Genomic DNA, 27,622 nt, shown 5'->3' with positions numbered 1-27,622 from the left:
CAGCAGGATTGAGACATCAATTTTACGGCAGCGGCCAATTAAGGGGCTGCTTCCAGGACTGGCATCCCATTAAGGACAGCAGCCTGCCTCTCTGAGCTACTGGTAGCTCTGCAGCATTGGCAGTGCCACCAATAGAGGTGGCCGCTGCTAAGACTACAAGGAAAAGGAGGGTGTGCCTCCATGCTGAGGCACTCTCGAAGGGACAGTAAGAGATTTGGAGATGTACTGGAGCCAGGCACCCAGGCCCTGGCAAATGACAGGGTGAACCCTCCAGTGGAGGCATTGGAGCTGCGGGAGTGCCCATTGCCGCTGGGGGCGCCCATCCCTGGGTCATGGAGCCTTGGGAAAGGAAGGCCCTACCCACCCCGTGAAGTTGCTGGGAGGCTGCCTCGATGTATCTGATGGACACCATATGCGGTGGGGGCCGTTTTGACGCCGTTAAAATGCCGGTGAGGTTGTAAAATGGCCATTGATAGGCCAATTAATTACCTGGATTGGCCGCCTGTCTCCAGTTGGCGGTGGGCCAAGCTGCTGCCGTTCCCGCATTTGAAAATATCCTTTGGCGGTGGGAAATGCCTGTTTCCAAAGGGCTGGTTAAATCCAGCCAACATTTCAGAGTTTCTGATGAAAAGTCACAGACCTGAAACATTAACTCTGTTTCTCTCTCCACAGATGCTGCCAAACCCCGAGTATTTCCAGCATTTTCTGTTATTACCCCCATCCCTCGATTCTTCTACAGTCCAAAAATCTGTCTAAGCCAGCCTTGAATAAACTCAAGGACTGAGCATCCAAAGCCCCTGGGGTAGAGAATTCCAAAGATTCACAACCCTCTGAGTGAAGAAATTCCACCTCGTCTTAGTCTTAAATGATTGACCCCTTATTTTGACACTATGCTCCATAGTTCTCGACTCTCCAGCTAGGGGAAACAACCTCTCAGCATCTACCCTGTCAAGCTTCATCAGAATCCTATGTTTCAATAAGAGCACCTCTCATTCTTCTAAACTCGAGCGAATATAGGCTCATCCTACTCAACCTTTCAACATAGGATAACCCTCTCATTCCAGGAATCAATCTAGTGAACTGTTGCTGCACCCTTTCAAGGCAAGTATATCCTTCCTTAGATAAAGAGACCAACTCCAGGTGTGTTTTCACCAAAGCCCTGTACAATTGTAGCAAAATGTTCTTACTCGTGTACTCCAACTCCCTTGCAATAAATGGCCAACATGCCATTTGTCTTCCTAATTGCTTGCTGTACCTGCATTGAAGAAAGGAAGGGATCGCTCAGTTAGTCGTTCTACGGTCAAGAGAGAAATTACCCGTTAATTCTTAACTTACTTTCATCAGTGTTTCAAATGTTGGTATGAGAACAAACTTGATGAATCCAATCTGAGCTGTGGGCTTGGTAACCTTATCTCGATCCATGAATGGAGCTACTGGAAGGCCTTCAGATTTCTCCCTGTCACTCTGCAATTAAACACAGGTAAGTTATATTGAAGATGTGCGTCTAGAAAGAAAACTTTTTTTTATACTTTGTCTATAAAGAGGGAGACATTGTAAGGATGAGCCTTGAATCGAAACCTGAAGCTGACTGCAAACTTCAACCCCAAAACCAACTAAGATCTGACCCAATGTGATCTGTAAACCAAATCAATCTGAATTTACACCTCAATCTCAATTTGAACCTGTGACTCAAATTAAATCTTATCCCAAAAATTAATTTAAACCCTAATGTAGACTCAAATATAGGCAAAGCTGAAGTTCTCACATTAATTTCATTTGGGTTTCAGAGCCAAATCTGAACTCGAACTGAAGTCAAAACACGAGCTCCAGCCTGAATTCTAACCCATGTCTCAAACCAATCTGAAAAACCAATCCAACCAGTCTTGGTCATTGTAAGGAGCTAGAGATGCCAAGAAGGGTTCCAATAAGGGGCATCAAAAATGTTATCAAACAATGGAGCTACAAAGCACAGTTGGAATTCATCTTAACAAAAGGAATAGTAGCGGAGGGAAAGGAATAATAATTCAAGTTTTAAAAGGATATGCAGATAGGGTTAGATGATTGAGAGTCTGAGAAGGCTCATGTGGAGAATAAACACCAGCATAAACCAGTTGTGTCAAATGGCCTGTTTCTGTGCAATAAATTCAATGTAAAATCAAGAAGGTGGTCTGGAGGTTGGATGTGGAGAAGCTCTTTGTGCTCATTGAAAAAGAAGAGAATCAGAGGGTACAAATACATCCCAAGGAAGGTTGCTGAATATAACTCACAAAGTAGCTATTTCACACCACATTAATTCAGGGGACATAGGCGGCACTGGCTAGACCAGCATTTATTGCCCATCCCTAATTACCTTTGACAAGGTGGTGGGGAGCTGCCTTCTTGAACCACTGCAGTCCATGTGAGGTAGGTACACCAACAGTGCTGTTAGGAAGGGAATTCAGGATTTTGACCTAACGACAGTGAAGGAACAGTGATATTGTTCCAAGTCAGGATGGCGTGTGTGGCTTGGAGGGGAACTTGCAGGTGATGGTGTACTGAATATGGACTTGACTGTAGTATTTGAAAAAGACATTGACAGGTTCCTGATGGTAGAGGAACTTGAGTTTGTCACCAAGGCACTACTGAAATGATTCAGCCAGCACAATAAGACCAAAGGCCATGGACTTCAAAACAGCTTTGAAACAGACAGTTGGATCAACTATTTTACTTAACGCATGAAAAGTGTTTGCTGGGTGGGGTGGGAAAGACAGAAATATTATGGGAGTTCAAAGGAAGCTGGATGCTATAATGGGAGAAGTGGAGAATAGAGAGATTAGGTTCAATGGGATGAAAGGCGTTTTCTTATCCTTGCCTACTGCCAGTTGCCCTGGAAGGTGAAGGTGGGCTTTCTCATTGAACCATGGCAGTCCTGGTGATAGTGCTCCAATAATGGTGTTAGGTAGGGAATTCCAGGATATTAACCCAATTACTTTGTTCGCCAAGTATGCCTCCAATTTGTCAGCCTATCAAAGAAAACCCATCCTCTACAGTTTGCACCAGTTATTTTACTGTGTATGTGTATATTTCACCTGTGTGAAGTACTCTTCAAGCAAGCAGTCAACCCAAGGGTCTGCCACCTCTGTCGGCCGCACTTCATTTGAAATATCACAGCACTTGATAAGAAGCATTTTCAGCTAGGAAAAAGAAGGAACAATGCTTTCTCTCTGAGTAGGTTCATACATTTCTATTTTGTCACAATCTGAAAACATGAATTTTCAGCAGTCTTTCCCTTCCGGCAATTTTCAGATTTCCAACCTCTCCTTAGGCTGCTATTCTCCCAGCTGGCACCAAAGGCACAGAACTTTTAAGTTAACTATGCTCAATTGTTCCCTTTATAAAGAGCCATTTAACAATAATTGAGCCTTATTTTTACCGGGGTCTGGTTGTGGCCTACATCTGCTGCTCAAATACTGAGCATTGGAAAGGCTGGGGATGAGGAAAATACTGACGTAGAAGTTCCCTCCCCCACCACCATCCCTAATATCACAGCCTTCACTATCATGGAGGAGGATTCCACTCCAAACAGAACCAGACAGTAACTCATGGGCAGTGTATTCTAGTCCTGATATTTTTCTACCCAATCCTCAGCACTTTGGGGCGGCTAACACTGGGACAATGCTATGGGGCCTGTGGACGCTTGGAGCCAGTAACTCTGAATTTGCAAGCTAAAATGGCCATTCATTTCTCTGAAGAATATGTTTGTTTTACTTACACTCATTTTGTGTTCTTCATTTAAGAAGTCAAAGGTGGCAACCTTTGGTTTGAATGAGTCCAGTATCTCTCCATGTCGAGCCATGTCTGTCGCTAGGATAAGTGTAATAATTCCCTTTAGGAAAGGTGGGAGAATAGGCAGAGAGAGTTAGAAAAAAAGAGCTTGGCCTTGCTCAACTGTGGTCATGTAATAATTAAGAGCTTCAGTTGCAGTAGGTTGTTCATGGGGAAAGGTTGAGCAGGAACATCAGAACATTTTTTATTTTAGAGATACAGCACTGAAACAGGCCCTTCGGCCCACCGAGTCTGTGCCAACCAACAACCACCCATTTATACTAACCCTACAGTAATCCCATATTCCCTACCACCTACCTACACTAGGGGCAATTTCCAATGGCCAATTTACCCATCACCTGCAAGTCTTTGGCTGTGGGAGGAAACCGGAGCACCCGGCGAAAACCCACACAGTCACAGGGAGAACTTGCAAACTCCGCACAGGCAGTCCCCAGAATTGAACCCGGGTCCCTGGAGCTGTGAGGCTGCGGTGCTAACCACTGCGCCACTATGCCGCCCTGTTCCACTATAACTAGATCATATCTGAGCTGTACCTCAACTCCATTTACACACCTTTGATCCATATCCCTTGGTACCCTTACCTAACAAAAATCTGAATCTTGACAACTCCAATTGACCCAGCATACACAGCAATTTGGGAAATGAGTTCCAGATTTCCACTATTCCTTTGTGTGAAAAAGTGTTTTCTGAATTCACTCCCAGAAGGTCTGACTAACAGCAGGCCTAGGAGTCTAGCTTGGTTTAGGTTGCCATGGCCTCAGTGGAACCATGCAAACCTTAGTGCAAGCTGAGCTTTTCTCAGACTGCTTGGTTCAGTATTAGTGCTCTTGGCTCCGAGTCAGAGTGTTGTAGGTTCAACCAGCATGTCACCACTGCAGTCAGAGGGCTGAGGGTGTGCTACATTGTTATCGTGCTGTCCTTCAGATGAAATGTTAAACCGGGGCCTTGACAGGATGTTTAGATAGATGCAAAAGATCCCGTTTCACTTTTTCAGAGAAGAGCAGGGAGTTCTCTTAGAATCTTAGCCAACATTCATCCCTCAACTAAAACCGTGAAAAATTCATTCATCCAGTTGTTGCTTGTGGAGAAATTAGTTGCTACATTTGCTTGCAAAATAATAATGATTACAGTTCGAGTAATTGATAGGATGTCTCCAAGCAGTTTACAGCCAGAGGTTATCAAATTCAATGCAAGGTTTTTCTTTCTCATTGCATAATATCACATTGATCTGAAACAGAGCACCAAAGTGTACTGCAATATACTGATCTAGAGCAGGATGACACATTGCACCGTACAACACTATCTAGAATGGGATGCAGTGTCACTCTGATCTAGAACTAAACATTACATTGTTTTGCATCATACTTATCTCGAACACAGTACCATAATACTGCCTAGAATCATGTAATTAAACAGGACGTTATACCATGCAGTATCACACAATATTTCAGACAACACAATATTTAGGCAGTACATTATACAATTATCCTTTTTTTGTTCCAAAGTTGAGTAACTACTATCAAAGGACCAAGGACCATTGTACAGGAAATTTGGCATGTTTGAAAAAAAGTAAAGACAAAATAAATCAAATAAAACTTGGATTGATCTAGAACATGGAGTATGTTGCACCACATCCACTAAACTACAGCATGCTTTTTTATTACACAGTATCACAAACAACACAGGTATTGAGAGCGTGCAGTGAATACACTTCATTTAAAAGGCAATAATGAATTCAAGTAACTGATGAATGTTTGGCAATGAAATAATGAAAAAGTCATGAGTGAATTCCAGATGAGTGAAAACAGGGTGGCACAGTGGCGCAGTGGTTAGCACTGCAGCCTCACAGCTCCAGCGACCCGGGTTCAATTCTGGGTACTGCCTGTGTGGAGTTTGCAAGTTCTCCCTGTGCCTGCGTGGGTTTCCTCCGGGTGCTCCGGTTTCCTCCCACAAGCCAAAAGACTTGCACGTTGGTAGGTAAATTGGCCATTATAAATTGCCCCTAGTATAGGTAGGTGGTAGGGAAATATAGGGACAGGTGGGGATGTGGTAGGAATATGGGATTAGTGTAGGATTAGTATAAATGGGTGGTTAATGGTCGGCACAGACTTGGTGGGCCGAAGGGCCTGTTTCAGTGCTGTATCTCTAAACTAAACACAGATTGAATGAAACTGGGCAATAAATGAAACTGTATGTGAGATTGGTCAGAAAGGCTTACAAGTGAGCCCATCTGTTGTTTTCGGATGCTGATGAGCCTATTGTAAATTTCCAGAACATCACTAAACGCTATGACCTCTGACCTGTCTGATCTGTTTAAAGACCTCCGGATCCACATTAGCGAAGATGTTGCATTCTGGCTGAGAGAGAATCTGGAAGGCGACGGCACAGTGATGATTCTCCAGAGGGGAAATGTCATTGTATCGGACAGCAAGCTCAGTGCGGGCATTGATCTGGTACCTGAACAACATTTGCATAGCAGATACCTCACTTAAGGCTTCATCATCTGTTTGTAGATAATGTCTCAAACACAATCTAAACTGCCCTCAGTTCCTGAGCTAGCTTTTAAAATGCACTTGTACTTTTGATTTGGTATCCCATATATATTCACAATCAGGAAAATATTGCAATACATATTCCCCAATGTAACACAGTGTTCAATCTATGCAATGCCTCTATGTAATAAACTGCAATTCATGTAGTTCCCCAAGTAAGTCTGAAGAGAAAAGTCAAGTTTATAGAGCAGAGTAGTGATTTGGGTAAAATCAAGCAGATTGTAACAGGTAGGGACAGAGGGTTTAACAATGGTAATGGAACATTAGCAACTAAGGCCACATTAGGGAATAATAGGATGGAATCTTATCAGCCATGCAGATGCGGCTTTGGAGGCAGGAGTGGGGTGATTTAGAAAGGTGTATGTCGGGTCGTGCGCCCCATGTGATTCCACTTCCAAGCGATCTTGCTGGAGGTGGAGTCATACCAGCACCAGCTACTCACCCAGCAGTGGCATGTAGCCAATTATTGGCAATTAAGAGGCCACTCGGAGGCAGGTTGATGACGCTGTCAGGATCTTCCTGATGGTCGATGCCCCCCGCTGAGTCTGAAGCCCGACAGATGGATGGAGAAGGCCTCCCAGTGGAATGCCAGGGGGCCAGCAAGGCCTCCATTAATTTCTCCATCATGACCTCCCCCCCACCCCACCCCAGTGCTGCTGGAGCCAGAGAGCCACATCTGCGGCCATAGGCCTTCTTGAGGTGCCCTCACGATTCCCCCATCTACATCAGCAGCGCCCACTTCTCCCGGTGGGCCTGCTGGCCACCCATAGCCTCGGGTGCTCTAATTGGCCTTCCCATCTCCACAGTCTGCTCGCCATCCTTCATTGCGAGGGGATCCTGGAGATGGCCTGTCAATTGGCCACCTCCGGGAGGATCGCACAGGCCAGTGGACCTCATAAACCATTGGAGTCGAGAGCCAAAAATGGTCCCGGCCCACATTCAAAACCAAATGCGGTAAGATTCCGCCCATAATAAAAGGTTAAAATTAAAGGTGCTATTTATGAGTACACAAAACATTCATAACAAGGTAGATGAATTAATGGCACAGATAGAGATAAATGGATTTGATCTACTAGCCATGATTGTAACCTGTTGCCGGATGACCAAGATTGTGAACTAAATATTCCAGGGTACTTGACTTTTAGAAAAGATAGGCAAAATGGAAAAGCAGTGGGAGAGCCCTAATAATAAAGGATCAGATAAAGGCAGTAGGGAGAAAGGATCATGGCTCAGAAAATCAGGATGAAGAATCAGTGCAAGGTAGAGCGAATGAATAACAAAGGGTTGAAAATACTGGCGAGAGTAGTTTATAAACCCCTAACAGTACTCATAGGGACTGTTGGACTCAGTGTTGGACTGAGCATAATTTAGGAAATTAGAGGAGCATGTAACAAGGGTAATGCAGTAAACATGGGCAATATTAATCTTCATAAAAACTGGGAAAACCAAATTGGCAAAAGTATTCTGGAGGAAGAATTCATGAAATGCAATCGAGAATGTTTTGTAGAACAATTATTTGAGAAATTAACTAGGAAACAGGCTATTTTAGATCTAATATTGTATAATCAGGCAGAATTAACTGGTAAAAGATCTTCTGGGGAAGAGTGTTCATGACACGATAGGCTTTTATATGAAGTTTGTGAGTGATGTGGTTAAATCCCAAACTAGAGCCTTAAATTTAAATATGGAGGTATGACGGATGAATTTGCTGAAGTAGATTGAGAAATTAGATTAAAAGATATGACGGTTATTAAGCAATTAAGTCATTTAAATGAATAATTCATAATTCTCACCGAATATACATTGCCTTCAGGAACAAAACCTTCACTGGAAAAGCGGTACAGCCACAGCTAACTAGAGAAGTTAAGTGTAGAATTTGCCTAAAATAAGAGGCTTACAATATTGCCAAAATAGTGGTAAGCCTGAAGATTTAGAGGGTTTAAAAAAAAGCAAAGGACAACTAAGAAAGCGATAAAAAAAGGAGAAAATAGAATGAGTAAAGTAGCAAGAAATATAAGAACAGATTGTAAGAGTTTTTACAAGTATATAAAAAGAAAGAGATTAGCGAAAGAAAATGTGTAGGCAGAGGGAGGAGAAATTATCGTGGAGAATAAAGGAAGTAAACAAATATTTAAAGACAAGGAATATATTGGAAAGTGTGGGGAGTGATAGATCAAATGAGAGTGAAGAACTTAAAAGTAATTAATATTACTAAAGAAAAAATACAGGAGAAATTAATGGAACTAGAAGCTTGCAAATTCCCCGGACCTGATGGCCTACATCCTAGTATTTTAAATGAGATGGCTGTAGAGATAGTGGAAATGTTGGTTTTGGTCTTCCAGAATTTCCTCGAATGGGCCCCAGGGATTGGAAGGTAGCAAATTTAACCCTGCCATTCAAGAAAGGAGGGAGAGAGAAAACAGGGAACTATAGGCCAGTTAGCCTGACATCAGTATAGGGAAAATGCTAGAATTTATTATTAAGGACTTGGCAACGGGGCACTTAGAAAATCACAATATGATTAGACAAAGTAAAAAACGGTTTAATGAAAAGGAAACCATGTTTGACAAATCTATTAGAGTTTTCTGAAGATGTAACTAGCAGGGTAGATAAAGGGGATCCAGTGGATGTAACGTATTTGGATTTTCAGAAGCCATTTGATATGGTGTTACAAAGATTACAGCTCATGGGATTGGAGTTAATATATTAGCAGGGATTGAGGGTTAGTTAATGGACAGAAAACAGAATAGGAATAGGAACGGGACATTTTCAGGATAGTAGTATTAACTAGTGGAGTGCTGCAAAGATCAGTGCTGGCTTCAGCTATTTACAATCAATATCAATGACTTAGATGAGGGGACCAAGTGTGTTTATCCAAGGTTGCTGATGATACAAAACTAGGTGGGAAAATAAGCTGTAAGGAGGATGCAAAGAAGCTGCAAAAGTAATTGGGCAAGAAGGGGCAGTTGGATATAATGTGGGGAAATATGAAATTATCCATTTGGCAGGAAGAATAGAAAAGCAGGATATTTTTCAAAAGGTAAGAGGCTGGTAAAAGTTGGTATTCAGAGGGTCTTTGGGTCTCCTTGTATATGAATCATGGAGAGTTAACATGCAGATAGAGTAAGCAATTAGGAAGGCAAATGGTATGTTAGCCTTTATTGCAAGGGGGTTAGAGTATAAGTGTAAGGAAGTCTTGCGGCAAATATGTAGGGCTTTGGTGAGATCACATCTGGAGCACTGTACAGTTTTAATCTCCTTACCTAAAATTGATTCCTGGGATGAGGAGCTGTCCTATGAGGAGAGATTGTGTTCTGGAGTTTAGAGGTGATCTCGTTAAAATTCTTAAGAGGGCTTGACAGGGTAGATGCAGAGGGGATTTTTTTTCTGGCTGGAGAGTCTAGAACTAGGGATCATAGTGTCAGAATAAGGGGTCGGCCATTTAGGACTGATTGTGGATGCTCAGTTGTTGAGCATATTACAGACCGAGATTGATAGATTTTTGGACACTAAGGAAATCACTGTTCAGTCTATACAGCTCCCTGTGTAACACACTGTTAAGTACACACAGCTTCTGGCATAACATATTAGTCAAGTTGGACAGCTTTCCTCATGTTAATAAGTAAATGCTAGACAGTAAATCTCCATCTATGTAGCTATCCAGTAGTTACAGTTTGTAATTTTACATTCATACTTACGCATTGTTATATCCAGGATGATCCAAGTCATGGCAAATAGCTCCAGTCATTAAGATCACCAAATCTGTCAGACTAAGTCTCTCCTGTTCATGTGGAATGAAAATAAGGGTGATGTAATTGCTGATTGGTATAGAAAATTAGGAGCTTATTCTTTCCCTGCTGGGTTCAGTTCCAGCCCAGACTGAGGGTCTGAAGGTTCCCTCTCTCTGGACTTACTTAGCAGGACACATACCACAAACTGATGAGGTGGTTTAAATTTCAGGTGCACTTAAAGCAAAGGCAGCAACACTGATGCAAAGGAACACGCGTACTGTTGGGCACACACACCATTGGGTACAGGCACCACTGGGCACACGCAGCACTATCCACCCCTGCATACACCCAAAGTGACTCAAAAGCTGTATTCGTGGCTGAGTTTCCAACTGCAGACCTCTCTGATATTGGGAACGATCCATATATGTCGACACAGGCTAAGGGTCGCCCATAGCTAGAACAAAGTGGTAGCCTGCTTGTTCCTGTCACATTTTAAAAGTAAATAAGTGAAAAGAAATATCAACTTCTACTTGTTTGTTCTGACCTCTAACCAGGAAGACACAGCAATCAGACTTGAAATGGACACATCAGGTTCTACACAGTTGCCTGTTGATGTTTGTCACCTGCGCCACCCTTGGGAGATCACCTCATAAGGTGTGACTCTGTGACTTCAAGTACCACCCTGCTTATATGAATACATTGACTCCAAAAGCAGAGCTGTGACTGGCTGGTTGTGTCCAATCCACTTCTGAGCAACATTGGAAATGGCCACTGGGGCTCAAGATCATTAATATCTTCCAGTGTGAGGTATAAAAGTAGGCATGTCCCTCTATTCTTTTTCTGGTCTCCTGTAATGCTCTAGAGGGTTCCTCTTAGATTCTCAACAACTAATAAAGTAATGTATGTTGTTAGATAGCATACAGAGATTGTTGAACCACAAATGCAGAGCCGGTTTGGTTCTAGCTGCTGAACGCATTACTGAATGTCAACATTGGTATTTGTCTGACCGCAGTTAGTTTTATTTATTGAGCCACTGCTCTCCACTGTGTGTAGAGTGCAGACCGGAGTTCAACAGACTGACCTGTAGAAATGTCCCAATAAAATGTCATAGAATTGCATAGAATTTACAAAACAGAGAAAGATCATTTGGCCAAATGATCTGAGCCAGTGTTTATGCTCCACATGAGCCACCTTCCATCAGTCTTCATCTAACCCTATCATGTCCTTCTATTCCTTTATCCCTCATGTGTTTATCTAGTTTCCCCTTAAATGCAACTATGCTATTTGCCTCAACTACTCCTAGTTATAGTGAGTTCTGCATTCTTCTGAATTCCTTACTGAATTCATAAGTGACTATAAGCTAATAATCTGTTCTAGTCATACTTAACCGTGTCCACTACTCCATTAGAACCTCGTAATGAGAAGGGGGCTTGTTGTTCCCTGAGTTAGGTTTAAAATTCCCTATTAGAAATGCAAATATATACAAAGGGGCTGTATTCACCATGCATGGCCCATACTCCTGAGCATATGACAAGAAAAGACAGAATTCAATCATGGGGTTTAATTGTAATGGAGTCTGAGCTAGACTTCAGTTGCCACTCACCTGCAGGTTGCACAGATGAATCATGCCATACATCATCTGGGACACACAGAAACAGTGTCGGAAGTTATGGAAAGGATTGTTCCGGTAGTTCTCCTGAATGCTAAGCTGGATACACAATATAAAAGAGGCCCAATTATTATGAGTGGGAACAAGTTGTAATTTGTCAAGATTTCTCCTGTCCTCTAAGCCTTGATCCCTTGCTGGAGATATGGCTCCACAGTAAAGGCCTGCTACCCGACCCGAACCTGACGGGACCCGATGACGTGTCGGGTTTGGGTTGGGTCGGATCGCTCTTCTGGGTCCGGCTTTTGGGTTCAGGTCGGATTGGGCAGGGTCTGGGTCGGGCTGGCTCCAGGTCGGGCTGGATCCAGGTTGGACACACACAGTTCTACCTTTTGCTCTGCTGGGAGGAAAAGGGAAATTGAGTAAGTAAGTGTCAAAATTTGAAAAGCCTGCCTGAGCTGGGAGTTCAGGATGTCAAGCAGGGAAACGTGCATCCGCACTCCACAGACTCTGAGTCTGCGCCGTGAACAAGTGAGCATCTCTATGACATCATCGCGCTCATGCTGCAGATTCCATCCATCCAAAAGTGAGTGCACTATGGATGTAATACGAATGCTGTCAACTGGAGAAAGTGAACATTCCAGTGGTCGGCGCGGGGTCGGGCTCGGATCGGGTCGGGCGCGGGAAAAAATGGAAGGACTCAGGCCGGGTCAGGCTCGGGTCCGATGCGGTTCTATTGGGTTCGGGTTGGGTTTTTTTTCCCAGACCCGAGCAGGCCTTTACTCTACATGCATTAGTTGTCCTCTGGTATCTCACCTAAGTTGTCATCCTGCATGTCTGAGTCTCGACAGTGTGCAAGGGGCACGTGAGAGAAGCATGCAATGAGAAAGCCAGACTAAGAGTCTAGGGCTGGCAGACAGACAGAAACACTAACTACAGACAACAAGGCAAACAAGCAAAGGGAAAGTGATGCACAGCTACATACAGACAGACATGCTGAGGCACACACTACAAATAATGTGCCAGGTGAAAAAATAGTGACCTAGAAAGAGATGCAGAGAAAGGCAGTGGGAAACACAGAAATAAGCTGACCTACTGAACTGTCAGGAGCACCTGGCTGGAATACTTTCTCAGTTTAGTTTAAGCATTGCACAGTGAAGCCTGTCTATAATGGACAACATTTTTCATTGACTTCAACTATTCTGTAAAAGCTGCTGACAGCCTGATTAATTTATTCCAGAACTGTTACAAGATGGCCAATACGAAGATGAAGTCTTCAAGTGTGCCTTGAGCTTTAAGATTAGAGCAGTCAGCTGTCTTGACAGGTTAGACAGTAAATACAATGCCCTTTGTGGTACTGAACCAAATTCTTAACCCGGCTCTGGCTGTAAGCATATACTGACTGGCTAACAGTGGCCAGGATTTCTGATAAAAGCAACAGGAATTCAGGAATGCTCCAGACATGGAGAAACACGGCTCAGCATCTCATGTGAAGGACAACACCTCTGACAATGCAGCAATCCTTCAGTATTGCACCAAACATCAGTCCAGATGGCAGCTCAAGTCCTGGATTAGGCTTTGAACCCACACTGACTGACCATCCAATCAAAAAAAAATTTTGGATCATTACATAGAACCTTTTCTTTGAAAGGAATGCCAAGCAGGATCCTTGATCACGCAGTATCACTGCATTGCTAATCAATATGGCATTGTCTATGCCCAGTCTACCACCTTTTGATGTACATTTGGAGCCATCATTTGTATTCCCACATTGGTAAAAGTGGCTGCGATGTTTTGAAGGCGCCATGGCAGGTTTTGCAAACACAGATGACAAAAGAAAAAGGCCTTACTTCTCCACTATAGAGGTGAAGAGTTAGAAGATATTCTTGAGACATAATGCCTGTGCGAAATGACTATGACTCAGCAAAAAATGCATGAACAACCTACTTCATGCCCAAGAAAAATACCATTTATGGAACAATTGTCTTCCAATGCACTAAGCAAGAGACAAACGAGACAATTAACCAATATTGCACGCGATTGAGGCAACTAGCCACCAAATGTGACTTTGGTGGTGTTGAACATGTCAAATAGGAAATCAAAACACAAGTAATCAAAGGTTATCTCTCTAATCAACTACACTGAAATGCACTTAAGACAGAAAGCTGTCAGAGCTGTTGGAGTTAGCAAGATCACCATCGCTGTCAAAGTCCAGAGCTACTGAAGGCGACGCTGCTAACAATAACCACCACACTCCAATTTCAACTCCTGTGAACACTGTTCATCGCTCATGTGTTGGGAAACAACAGCCACCTCACAGACGGAGTTGTGACTTATCCAAAGACACCACTGGGGCGGTGCTTACCCATACCTGACAAAGTGTTCTGCTACTGGTAAACGGTGTAAAGCCTGTGGACACCCCAACCACTTTGCCCATGTTTGTCGCTCAACAGCAAAATTAACTACCAAGACCAATACCAACAGAAGTGTTTAGCGGTGAAGGAGTATCCCCTTATCCAAGGAAAGTTGAAGCCATTGCAAACGTTGCAGATCCTACAAACGTACAGGAAGTACGGAGTCTGCTAGGACTCGTCACGTACTGTAGTTGCTTGATTGCTGACCTCGCTATGTTATCTGCCCCCTATGCAATCTGACAAAAGAGACCACCAAGTGGAAATGGACTAAATCACACAAACAAGCGGTACACCATATCAAACGCCCTTTGTCAGCAAGTTGCACAAATGCCTATTTTGTCTCTGAGAAAACCACCCAGCTAGTTGTGGAAGCAAGCCCAGTTGGCTTCGGTGCAGTTCTCGTTCAGAAAGACAAGACAGGTAACCCATCAATCATTGCAATGGCAGGCAGATTGTTAATGCCTCTTGAGCAATGTTATTCGCAAACAGAGAGAGAAGCTCTCTCAATAATATGTGGTATCTTACACTTTCATCTCTACTTGTATGGAAGCGAGTTGAAGTAATAACCGAACATAGACCACTAGTGAGCTTGTTCAACAATCCACATAGCAAACCACCCACTCGAATAGATCATTGGATTCTCAAACTACCAGAGTACAAGTTCCATGCTGAGTATCAGCCGGGCAAGCTCAACCCAGTGGACTATCTTTTGCAACATCCATTGGCGACAATCAGTCCTACTAGTCGTGAGGAAAAGGTTGCCGAACAACATCTTAATGATGTAGCCTAAATATGGTGCCAAAGTCACTAAAACTAGCTATCAAAGCAACAACAAAAGATGATAAGTCTTTGTAACTATATATTACATCTATGGAATCACAAAACTGGAAAGACGTGATCAAGAGAGCATCTACAAACGAAATCATTCACACGCTACAATGCCTTCACAATGTTTGAAATGAGTTCACCATGACAATCACATCTGGTCGCATATTATGCAGCAACTGTATTGTCATTCCACACTCATTGAGGGAATGTGTTGTCGATGTAGCACATGAAGGTCACCAGAGAATTGTCAAAACCAAACAACTCTTTAGGGAAATGGTAAGGTTCCCAGGAATGGACGACCTGGTGGAGCACAAAATCAATCAGTGTCTGCCATGTCAAGCAACTACAATGTCAAATCTTTGTGATCCTCTGAAGATGTCTGAACTACCTCCAGGACCATAGGCTGAAGTCAGCATTGACTTTGTAGATTTCCCCACTGGTGAACAACTGCTTGTTATGTGACTACAGCAGATTCCCAATCGTGGAATTAGTAATATCAACTTCAACGAAAGCAGTCATTCTAAAGCTTGACCAGATCTTTGCCTCAAACAGTAAGTGACAATGGGCCCTCATTCAACAGCGATGAGTTCAGTAAATTTGCAAGCTACCTAGGGTTCACTCATTGAAAAATCACACCCTGTTGGCCTAGAGCTGACAGAGAAGTCAAGAAATTTATGCAAACCTTGAAAAAAGTGATACATACAGCTACAGCTGAGAGCAAGTCACGGAAGCAAGACCCATGTTACTTTCTTTGTAATTACAGAGCAACTCCTCACTCGACCACTGGAAAACCTCCAGCTACTCGCATTTTTGCACATCCTATCCGCACACGTCTTCCTGAGACACCCCGCGGAGTTAATGATCAACCTGCATGTGAACGCAATTGAGAACTGAGAGATTGAATGTAAGTAAATGCAGAACAAAACATGAAACTTAGAGCAACACTGCTAAAGCCAGGAGATAAAGTGCTCGTGAAATGTGATGGTCATATTGGAAAGTAAACAATGCCTAATGACATCCAACCATTTGTTGTGACCAGCACAAAAGGGTCAATGATCACTGCTAAGCACAGTTCACAAATCATCACACAAAACGCGTCATTCTTCAAAGCACTGAAAACACTACTCGTAAGCATTGAATCCGATTCCAACATCGACATCTCAGATGAAGAACATGATTCAAATGAGACTACACTTGATGTTTGACAATATCCTACTCATGAGAGAAAACGTCCACCATTCTTATATGACTATGCTATGAAGTGAACTATTCATGCTTAGCTTATTGTTTACACTTTTGGAAACAAACCATTGAAACATGCTATATCTCTCATTTACTAAGAAGGGGAGGAATGTAGTGTTTTGAAAATTGCATTGTGCATTTTATCCACTTGAGGCTACCATACATGCAGATAGCAGCGGAGGGAGTTGGGAAAAGAAAGCATAATAAAGAAATCCATGTGTTTACCAGCATGCAGCAGTTCTTACTAATTCTGGCTGAATCTTAGTCCCAAGAACATCACACTTGGCTTTCAGTTTAACAGCATAACATTGCAGAAGCTCCTGAAGGTGACTTCCTAGGTCAGCTACAGAATGGTTTGATATTAAAGTTCCTTATATTCCGCGTGAGCAATATCTCAGCTCCAGTGTGAGAACAGCACCCCCTACTGCTTCAGTGTGACATTTCTCTATTTCCTGCATCAGTTGTATCAATACAGTTGCCAATTAGTTCCAACATCTCACAGACATGAGATTTCCTCTCATGTAGTACTCTTAGAACTCCTGGCAGCTAAATGTTAGCAATGGGTTGGAATTTAACCCAGGTCACAGAAATGAAAAGCCATTATATAGCCCAGTTTCCCATTGGACACACTATGAATTTCTCCCAACCATCCCATCAGATTTAGTCAGGACAGTAGATACTGTATGGAGTTCGAGTCCTGTGCCCTGACATAGATTTCTTCCAGCCCCTCAATCCTCTCAGTGCAGGTGGATTGATGCAAACAAATGCATTGTTACACTGCAATTATTAGTTATTGGGGGTGGGGAGACTTTCATTTGCTTTCATGGCTCTGTGGGTCATGATCATTTCCAAGCCATGTTGTGAATTACCATCCTTTACCTCAAGAGCAGCAAACTTACCAGCCAGCGTTTCAGTATGATGGGGTTCATGTTAAACTCTTGCACCAGTCCCAGATCATGGTACATGTACTCCAGACAGCTGAGCATCTGCCAGTGATAATAAAACAGTTACTCCATACTTGAACATGTTATGTGCTATCACAGTATCTATCAAAGGTTCCCACATACCTGCTATTTCAATGGAGACATTCACCAGCTTAAAGTAAATTTAAAACACCAGATAAAAGGAATGTCACACAAACATAGTCATACCGTACCTCCAACAGGACTTGTGCTAGGTCACCCCACTACCATGGATCTCCTTTAGCATTATAGGTTGCCAGCTGACAATAATGGTGCGATTGGACATGGTCTTCTATTGTACAAGTACTGTGGGGGCACTAAGCGTCCTCGGATTTCTCCTGGGTGTCTCTGACTGTGTGGGTCAGAGGCTTGTAAGGAAAATAGTTTCCATCGCCAGTAGGGTTGCCAACCCTCCAGGTCTCCAGGAATTAAAGACTAAATTCCAGGCTACTGTTGTGAGCAACCCAAGAGAAAAATCATAGGGGCAATCAGGTAATGGAAGACTCCAAATTGGCATTAGAGGGTGGTGCACTGCGAGTATGGGCATGTTGGGTCACCAATGGCAGGATTCTGGTATTGTAGGCAGGGGATGACACTTCCAGAAAAATATCCAACCGGTATTGGTAACCCTAACCATCAGCATTCACAGCATGTCCGTCACTGATCTCTTAGCCCATAGCCATAGCATTATGCTTTTGTCACAATTGATCCTTCCCCCAATATCATGACCAGAACAGCAAAGTTGCAAAGGCAACATTGTAGTAAGTGCCCATGTAAGATTTGCACATGTCTAGGTATGAGGAAAGACTGGAGAGACTTAAGCTTTTCAGCCTGAAAAGGAGGCTTTTGGGAGTTGATCATATGGAGGTTTATAAGGTTGTAACTTGTGATAGAAAAGGTTAATCCACAGTATTACTTTAAACTGACAGTTGGAGAAGGTCAAGGGGACACAGGTTCAAGTGAAAGGAAACTTTAGGATTGTTATTAAGAGGTTCTTCCAACACTGAGAATGCTCAACACTTGGAGTGGATTCCAGGCAGCGCCGTGGCACTGAAAACCATGGAATCTTCAAGAAACAATTAGATGCAGCAATACAAGGATGGTAGGGTTATTTTGGATGGATGTGTTATAATGGGCCGAAAAGTCCTCATCATCAGTAAGTATCCTGTGATGTGTGATTATTCCACTGTGGCTGAACCTGCCATATAAAAGGGCAATTTGACACAACAGAAGCTGGTGCAGTTACTGTTTCACAACATAAACAGGGGCATCAAACAGAAAACTAAAAATCTCCTGAACGTGATTGTTCTGAGCTGTTGGTCTGTTCCTTCTCGCCTCTCTTTTGGGATGCCAGAGTCTCTGTAATAAAGAGATTATTACTGAACATTTTTATTTTAACTCATTGATCTGTGGCCTCTACATCGGTGACCAGCAGAGCCCCAGGAAAGGCAGCTTCACAGTTACCTCATTGTACTCCCAGTGCCAGACATCAAAGGTTGGTTTCTTCAGTGCCTCAATGGTCTCCTGGGATAGCGTGTACTGTCAAAATAGAGAACAGGTGTCTTATTTAGAAAAGTAATAATAAAACACTTTCAGCAATCGATTTCTCCCACAAGGCCCAGACACGCGGCAATGCCTACAGATATTTTATTGTACATCTGCTCTTCAAGGTGAAGGGAACACACAACTGGAAATAGAATGTTTTGTCACTATTTTTCTGCTGACAGAGGTGCAGCTTGAGGAGAAATCGCTATCTGGCATCTTGCGCATCCCCCACTTTCTTCACTCCACTGTTGGTAGTCATATCTTCAGCCATCTAGGGTCCAAGCTCTGGAATTCCCTACCCTAAACATTTACACATCTCTATCGCTCTCTTTTATTTTAAAACACTTCTTAAAACCTACTGCTTGTCCTAATATCTCCTTATGTAGCTCAGCGCCAAATGCTATCTGATAACACTCCTATGAAACACCATGGGCCTGCTATGCTAAAGGCACTATATCAATGCAAGTTGTGCTCTTGGAGGGTTGTAGGAAGTTTCAGAGATAGGGAGGGATGAGGCTGTGGAGGGATTTGAAAACAAGGATGAGAATTTTAAAATCAAGGCAACAGAAGCCCCAATGTAGACCAGAGAGCACAGAGTTGGTTGAATGGGACTGAGTGCAAATTAGAATGCAGGTAGTCGAATTTTGCATGAGCTTGGAATATGGGGGTAAATTTGATGAATTAACATTCCTGGTGCACAGCTTTGCTTGATGGGAGCCAGTATCGAGACTTAGCTGCAAAGTTCAGCACATTCCCAACCATAGTTAGTTTGCGAGATTTACTCCTTCATTTAAAAATTTCTTTTGTGTTTTGTGCCATACAGCTGAGCTTCCACCAGGTGGCACATCTGTGTTGTGTTTCAACTTGCACTATGTAACTCCTGGGCCTAAATTTTACCGATTGGGCGGATGAGCTGAAGTCCGGCGGAAATGAGGTTCAGCGGCATGCACGGGTGGGCGGCGGGACTGCCAAGAGGATTTTACCAGCAGCAGCCAATTAATGGCCTGCAGGCGAGATAGCCGTCCAATTAACAGTGGGGGGTGGTCCTAGAGTTGGCAGATCGTACGCAGCAGCCATTTTTAAAGGCACATGTACAGCAGTTAGGCATGTTGAAGGCAGAGACAAGAAGAAGGGGTCAACAGCAACAGAGGCAGCAGAGAAGTGGCATCAGAACTACGAAGGGTCGCCCCACAATTCAGCGACGCCTCCTTGGAGGCGCATTTGCAAGCAGTCCAAGAAAGGAGTGCTGCCTGTTTCTAGCAGACGGGAGGAGCAGGCCAGCAAGTCTCAGCAAGAAGGCATGGCTGGAGGTTGCAGACATCGGAAGCAGCTGAGGGGTCATTGCAAGAACCTGGATCCAGTAGAGGATGAGATTGAATGATCTATTGTGGTCTGGAAAGATGAGTGGCATTTTGAGTTGCAAAATGGAAGTCCAGCATGAATTAAAAGGTGCCCATGAAATGCGAGGCCAGGTGGTAGACCCATGCATGGGGCAAAACCAGGCATCAATGACCACATTGGGGCATCCAGTTCAAACACACCCAAGACCCATGTTCAATGATGGGTGAATGCTGCAGTGTGACCAGTGGCATGGTGCTGCACATTTACAGTGCCTCAGAGTGACCAGCACAGATGCACCATGAGATAGGAGTGACACTGTGTATGTCTACACTTGCAGGAGAAGCATGCTCAGAATACCAGGGAGCGTCACACAACGGAGGTGGAGTGCCAGTCATCGCCGTGGTGACACCAATGGAGGAGGAGAAGGCCATGGAGATCGGATGGGTCACGGCAGGGCATCCTGTCACCGAGGGCGAGGCAGGTTTGGAAGCTATGGCGAGTGAGTAAAGTGATTATTGCTTCCAACATTGTCCAGACCATGTGTGGCCTGTGTCACCGGTCTGGACCATTAACACCACTGGAAGCTCCTGATTAAGGGGAGGCACTGGGGCTTGGCTGTAGGAGCAATTGTTTCACTTAAATCATGAATCTCCAGCTCGTACAGCAGCAAATGAGCAGACCAGGTCTCCTGTAGCACAGGAAAGCTCACAGGATGCAACGTCACCCCAAGACACTGCGTCACTTCATTCCAGCACATCCTCCGCCAGCGCAGATAAAATCATAGTGGTGAGCTTTATTGCGTGTGTAGAACGGGTAGCACAATCTGGTGAGGACTGCATAGGTGCACACAAGGAGGTAACGGAGGCAGTGACGTCTGTGGCCAATTCCCCTTGGAGGAGTGAGGAGAGAACCAGTGATGCTCAGCTCCATGCAGATGGTAAGTCTCGGATGTCATCAGTACAGCAGCAAATACTTCGGTTGCAGCATCAAATGTGTGAAGAGCTGTTGGAAATTCCACAAGCAATGAAGTCCCTTGTGCAAACGAGGGAGGTGTCCATCCATGCTATGAGTGGCTCCATCGCTGTGGCATGCAAATGCATGGTGTCCTCCATTGAGAGAGTGGTTACCCTTATGGAGAGACACATGGAGCATAGCACCGAGTGGATGCAAGGATAGCGCACAGACCTCCATAGCATAGCCTCATCCATGATGTAAATGGAGCAATGGGTGGGTGAGATGGACCAGCTACACATCTCCCCATTGCCAGGAGCTGAACCATTCCAGGCAACCAGAGGAGTGCATATGGGGCTTGAAAGGGTATAGAGGGGAAAGCTCCAGGCAACGGGGGCTCAAGGTGCTTGTACAGCTGAAGGCAGATCCTCAGTCCCTTCGACAGTGACACCAATGCCAAATGCTGATCTGATTACTGAGACAGCCCCTGTACAGATACAGGTGGCCTCGAATGTGCCAGGCCCCAGTGGGGCTCACACACCACGAGGACGCAAGCCACGGCCATCTCATACACCAGAGCAAGGAAGGCAGCAGCCTGCCCCCACGTCAATTCCAGGCACAGGGAAAACACCCTTTTGAAGTGACCGCATAAATGTATGGAATAGCACTTGGGGTTTCATTGGGTGATAATTTGTTAACTGCAGAAGCCTTTAATATTTAATGAGAGTTAAATGTCTTGGCATTCAATGTATAACGGGGAGGTGGTGGTGTAGTGGTATTGTCACTGGACTAGTAACCCAGAGACCCAGGGTATTGCTCTGGGAACATGAGTTGCGAAACCCACCACGGCAGAAGGTGGAACTTGAATTCAATTAATAAATCTGGAATTAAAAGCTTGTCTAATGATGGCCATAAAACCATTGCCGATTGATGTAAAAACCCATCTGGTTCACTAATGCCTTTTAGGGAAGGAAATCTGCTGTCCTTACCTGCTCTGGCCTACACGTGACTCCATACCCACAGCAATGTGGTTAACTCTTAACTGCCCTCTGAAATGGCCTAGTTGTATCTAACCCCTACGAAGTCAGCAAGGAATGAAACCGGAGGGACCACCTGGCATCAACCTTGCACTGGAAACAACCATGGCAAACCGGCACAGACATGATTGGCCAAGTGGCCTCTTTCTGTGCCTTAAACTTTCTATTATTCTGTGAAACCCAGCCCTGCAAAATCCTCCTTGCTAACATCTGGCAGCTTATGCCAAAGTTGGGAGAGCTGTCCCACAGATTAATCAAGCAACAGCCTGACATAGTCATACTCACTGGATCATACCTTACAGACAATGTCCAAGACACCGCCATCACCATCCCTGGGTATGTCCTGTACCACCGGCAGGACAGACCCAGCAGAGGTGCCGGCACAGTGATATACAGTCGGGAGGGAGTCGTCAACATTGACTCCAGACCCCATGAAGTCTCATGGCATCAGGTCAAACGTAGGCAAGGAAACCTCCTGCTGATTACCACCCACCGCAATGTGCACCTCCCCCCCATCTCAGCTGATGAATCAGTCCTCCCCCACATTGAACAGCACTTAAAAGGAAGTACTGAGGGTGGCAAGGGTGCAGAATGTACTCTGGGTGGGGGACTTCAATTTCCATCACCAAGAGTGGCTCAGTAGCACTACTACTGACCGAGCTGGCCAAGTCCTAAAGGACATAACTGCTGGACTGGGTCTGCAGCAGGTGGTGAGGGAACCAACAATAGGGAAGAATATACTTGACCTCATCCGCACCAATCTGCCTGCCACAGATGCATCTGTCCATGACAGTATTGGTAGGAGTGACCACCGCACAGTTCTTTTGGAGACCAAGTCCCATCTTCACATTGAGGATACCTTCCTCCTGTTGTGTGGCACTACCACCATGCTGAATGGGATAGATTTCAAACAGATCTAGCAATGCAAAACTGGGCATCCATGAGACGTTGTGGGCCATCAGCAGCAGCAGCAGAATTGCACTCAGCCACAATCTGTAACCTATTGGCCCGGCATATTCCCCACTCTGCCATTACCATCAAGCCAGGAGACCAACCCTGGTTCAATGAAGAGTGCAGGAGGGCATGCCAGGAGCAGCACCAGGTATACCTTAAAATGAGGGGTCAACCTGGTGAAGCTACAACACAGGACTATCTGCATGCAAAACTGTGTAAGCAGCATGCAATAGACAGAGCTAAGCGATCCCATAACCAACAGATCAGATCTAAGCTCTGCAGTCCTGCCACATCCAGTCGTGAATGGTGGACAATTAAACAACTAACTGGAGGAGGTGGCTCCTCAAATATCCCCATCCTCAATGATGGGGGAGCCTAGCACATCAGTGCGAAAGATAAGGCTGAAGCATTTGCAACAATCTTCAGTCAGAAGTGCTGAGTGGATAATCCATTTTGGCCTCCTCCTGAAGTCCCCAGCATCACAGATGCCAGGCTTCAGCCAATTCGATTCACTCCACGTGATATCAAGGAACGGCTGAAGGCACTGGATACTACAAAGGCTATGGGCCCTGACAATATTCCGGTAATAGTACTGAAGACCTGTGCTCCAGAACTAGCTGCACCCCTAGCCAAGCTGTTCCAGTATAGTTACAACACTGGCATCTACCCATCAATGTGGAAAATTGAGCAGGTATGTCCTGTACACAAAAAGCAGGACAAGTCCAACCCGGCCAATTACCGCCCCAGTCTAATCTCGATTATCAGTAAAGTGATGGAAGGTGTTGTCAACAGTGCTATCAAGCGGCACTTGCTTAGCAATAACTTGCTCAGTGACGCTCAGTTTGGGTTCCGTCAGGGCCACTCAGCTCCTGACCTCATTACAGCCTTGGTTCAAACATGGACAAAAGAGCTAACTCAAGAGGTGAGGTGAGTGACTGCCCTCGTCATCAAGGCAGCATTTGACTGAGTATGGCATCAAGGAGCCCTAGCAAAACTGAGGTCGATGGGAATCAGAGGGAAAACTCTCCACTGGTTGGAGTCATACCTAGCACAAAGGAAGATGGTTGTGTTTGTTGGAGGTCAATCATCTCAGCTCCAGGACATCACTGCAGGAGTTCCTCAGAGTAGTGTCCTAGGCCCAACCATCTTCAGCTGCTTCATCAACAATCTTCCTTCAATCATAAGGTCAGAAGTGGAGATGTTCACTGACGATTGCACAATGTTCAGCACCGTTCATGACTCCTCTGATACTAAAGCAGTCCATGTAGAATTGCAGAAAGACCGGGACAATATCCAGGCTTGAGCTGATAAGTGACAAGTAACATTCACGCCACCCAAGTGCCAGTCAATGACCATCTCCAACAAGATAGAATCTGACCATCTCCCCTTGGCATTCAATGGCATTACCATCGCTGAATCCCCCACTATCAACATCCTGGCGGTTACCATTGACCAGAAACGGAACTGGAGTAGCCATATAAATACCATAGCTACAAGAGCAGGTCTGAGGCTAGGAATCCTGTGGCAAGTAACTCACCTCCTGGCTCCCCAAACCCTGTCCACCATCTACAGGGCACAAGTCAGGAGTGTGATGGAATACTCTCCACTTGTCTGGATGGGTGCAGCTCCAGCAACACTCAAGAAGCTTGACAACATCCAGGACAAAGCAGCCCGCTTGATTATCACCCCATCCACAAACATTCACCCCTCCCACCACCGACGCACAGTGGCAGCAGTGTGTACCATATACAAGATGCACTGCAGCAATGCACCAAGGCTCCTTAGACAGCACCTTCCAAACCTGTGATCTCTATCACCTAGAAGAACAAGGACAGCAAATGCATGGGAACACCACCACCTGCAAGTTCCCCACCAAGCCACACACTGTCCTGACTTGGAACTATATCGCCTTTCCTTCACTGTCACTGGGTCAAAATCCTGGAACTCCCTTCCTAACAGCACTGTGGGTGTACCTAACCCACATGGACTGCAGCAGTTCAAGAAGGCAACTCACCACCACCTTCTCATGGGCAATTAGGGATGGGTTATAAGTGGGCTTAGCCAGCGATGCCTTCATCCCATGAATGAATAAAAAAAACCTCATGTTTTTATATTTATGCAACAGTTGACAGTGACCAGATGTGAAATCAAATAGGTGGATGATCTGTTAAAGTGAGGGCCTCATGAGTGCTTGTGTTGACAGAAGGACTTGCATATAGTGCTGACAAGGACAGAGAGATGCTAAGGGCCTTGGCTCGGTGGCCCCTTGCACTTGTCCTGATGTGAAGTTTTTGCTGATTAAAAAGTTGCGAATCTCCCTACCACACATGTCACTGTCCTGTGAACTGGGGCCCGCAGCATCAACTTCATCGGCTGGCACCTATTGAGACACCTCATGCTCATCCTCCTTCTCCCGAGGATGCAGCCCACTTAGTGTCTTCCTCCGGCTCCAGTGCTACACCCCTCTGGAGCACCAGGCTGTGCAATATGCAGACGACAATGATGCAGGATACCCTTGAGGATGCGTATTGCAGGGTGCCCCCAGATCTATCGAGGCATCTAAACCTCATCTTCAAAAGACCAATGGCCTGCTCGATGGTGGCTCTCGTCATCATATGGCAGTGGTTGTATGTGTCCTCTGCCTGTGTATTGGAGTTGCGTACAGGGATCAGAAGCCATGACTTCAGTGGATAACCCTTGTCCTCCAGGATCAGGCTATGAAGGTGTTCAGGTGTAATAAAAACAAGAAATGCTGGAAATACTCAGCAGGGTCTGGCAGCATCTGTGGATGTTCTGATGAAGGATCACTGACCTGAAACATTAACTCTGTTTCTCTCTCTCCATAGATGCTGCCAGACCTGCTGAGTATTTCCAGCATTTCTTGTTTTTATTTCAGATTTCCAGCATCCGCAGTATTTTGCTTTTATTAAACTGTTCAGGTGGTCTGAAGAGCTGAGGCATTTGGGACTGTCTAAGGATGTAGGAATCATGGTTTCCCGGAAACCTTGTGCACACCTGCATGATCTGCTTACAGTGGTCGCAGACGATTTGAACATAGAGGGATTGGAAGCCTTTCCTATTAACAAAGGTGTCTGTCTGCTCTGAGGGAGCCTTGTTGGCCACATAAATACAATCAATGACACCCTGCACCTGGGGAAATCGGTTGCGAATTTGTTATGTTGGCCAGTCTGATGGTACATTGCATCTGTGGCCTCCTTTATGCAGCAATGGGCCGCTGACTGAGAGATGCCACATAGATCTCCAGGCGATCCGTGGAACGAACCACAGGCGGGATAATTGAGTCAACGTCTGAGGGCAGCAGGCATTGGATGTCCTCCACTTCCCAATGGCATCAACTCCAGCTCCAACATATAGTGTAGCACCGCCACCATGTCCCTGAAGAGGCGCAGTCTTCGTAGACATTGGCACTCGGATAATTCGAACAAGCTTAGCCTCTGATGGTACACCCTTTGAGCTGGGTAGCACCTTCTGCAACCACAAGGCTGCCCTCTTGTCCTCATGTGCCCTCCTCATCAAATTCCAATGGCTTCCTCAGGCTCCTGGAGCTACTCTGGCCGCTGCACAGATGCTTCATGCAGCTGCATCCCCATCGTTGTGTCACTCTCCTCCTCATTGGAAGAGTCAAACTCTGAAAGCATAGCCGGATGATGCTGCCACTGCAATGAGCCTCTCAAGGACCTTGTCCTGCTTCCAGTGGCTGCTGTGGACCTGAGAGACATCTTTCCATTAACAGTACCTAACTTTGGCCCCACCCTCAGCAGTGCCTCCCAACCTGATAGCATCACTTCTTCAATACACAGCTTGCAGACAGCTTCACAGTATGGCAGCCAGTTCCCTCCACAACTCAACTGCTGCTGAGATCTCTCCAGGTTTGGGCAGGCGAGGCTCTCAGCCTCCATTCCCCTTGCACCTTTGGCAAAATCAGAAAAAGGTAGGAATATACCTGACAATTGGGTGTTTCATGACCTTAATTACCTGCCTGCAGCCAATATGTCCGTCCACTGACTGATCCTGCCGCTCATATCTGGTAAAATTGGTCGATGGCTGTAAGACGTCGGGGAGCTGGCCCATGCCATTTTACCAGCCCCTACTCCTGCCTCCATGGGACCAGTAAAATTCTGCTCCAGGTCTTTGAAACGGACTCACCACTTTCACATGCACCATGAAAGTCTAGTTTGGGGTCTGCCTTTTGAACCCTCCCAGTTTAGCCAATGATATGAGTTCCTCATTCACTGTGACTCAGACAGAGGTAGAGAGAAAAGATGGTGCATGCAGGTGAGAGAGAGAATTTCCTAAATTTACACTGTAGTTACATTGCTGGTATCCTTCCGAACTGATGGCAATGCATTCCATGAGGGATTGTGTGTTCCACTGGGGAATTTTGCCTTTCATGGGGGATAGTACATTTCATGGGGAATATTGCGTGCACAGTGCAGTCATGACAAATTGGCCACTACACATATGCAATGTAATTGAAACATGGGCCCGATTTTAATTCTGTATGTGGATGGGTTTTAAATGAGTTAAATCTCACCCATTATGTCACCAATAGATGACAAACAAAATGGTGCAGATTTTTTCCAGTTCTCAATATATCAGTTTTATAAATTCTT

The 27,622-nt window shown here is 44.9% G+C and overlaps 1 protein-coding gene across 1 annotated transcript in view; it reads right to left on the bottom strand.

Moving 5' to 3' along the window:
* LOC137381615 (high affinity cGMP-specific 3',5'-cyclic phosphodiesterase 9A-like) overlaps positions 1-27,622 on the bottom strand; it is a 64,718-nt gene that overhangs the window by 7,374 nt on the left and 29,722 nt on the right. The window contains exons 9-16 of the mRNA XM_068054322.1: positions 18,625-18,699; positions 17,098-17,184; positions 11,712-11,816; positions 10,076-10,158; positions 6,126-6,282; positions 3,752-3,865; positions 3,069-3,173; positions 1,336-1,464 (exon numbers count right to left, since the gene is read on the bottom strand). Coding sequence (XP_067910423.1) covers positions 1,336-1,464; positions 3,069-3,173; positions 3,752-3,865; positions 6,126-6,282; positions 10,076-10,158; positions 11,712-11,816; positions 17,098-17,184; positions 18,625-18,699 — 855 coding nt within the window. The remainder of the gene's footprint in view (positions 1-1,335; positions 1,465-3,068; positions 3,174-3,751; positions 3,866-6,125; positions 6,283-10,075; positions 10,159-11,711; positions 11,817-17,097; positions 17,185-18,624; positions 18,700-27,622) is intronic.

Source organism: Heterodontus francisci, chromosome 22, assembly GCF_036365525.1.
Source record: "Heterodontus francisci isolate sHetFra1 chromosome 22, sHetFra1.hap1, whole genome shotgun sequence".
Taxonomy (NCBI): domain Eukaryota; kingdom Metazoa; phylum Chordata; class Chondrichthyes; order Heterodontiformes; family Heterodontidae; genus Heterodontus; species Heterodontus francisci.
Note: the sequence above shows the minus strand (reverse complement) of the source record. Positions and strands in the feature narration are given on the sequence as shown.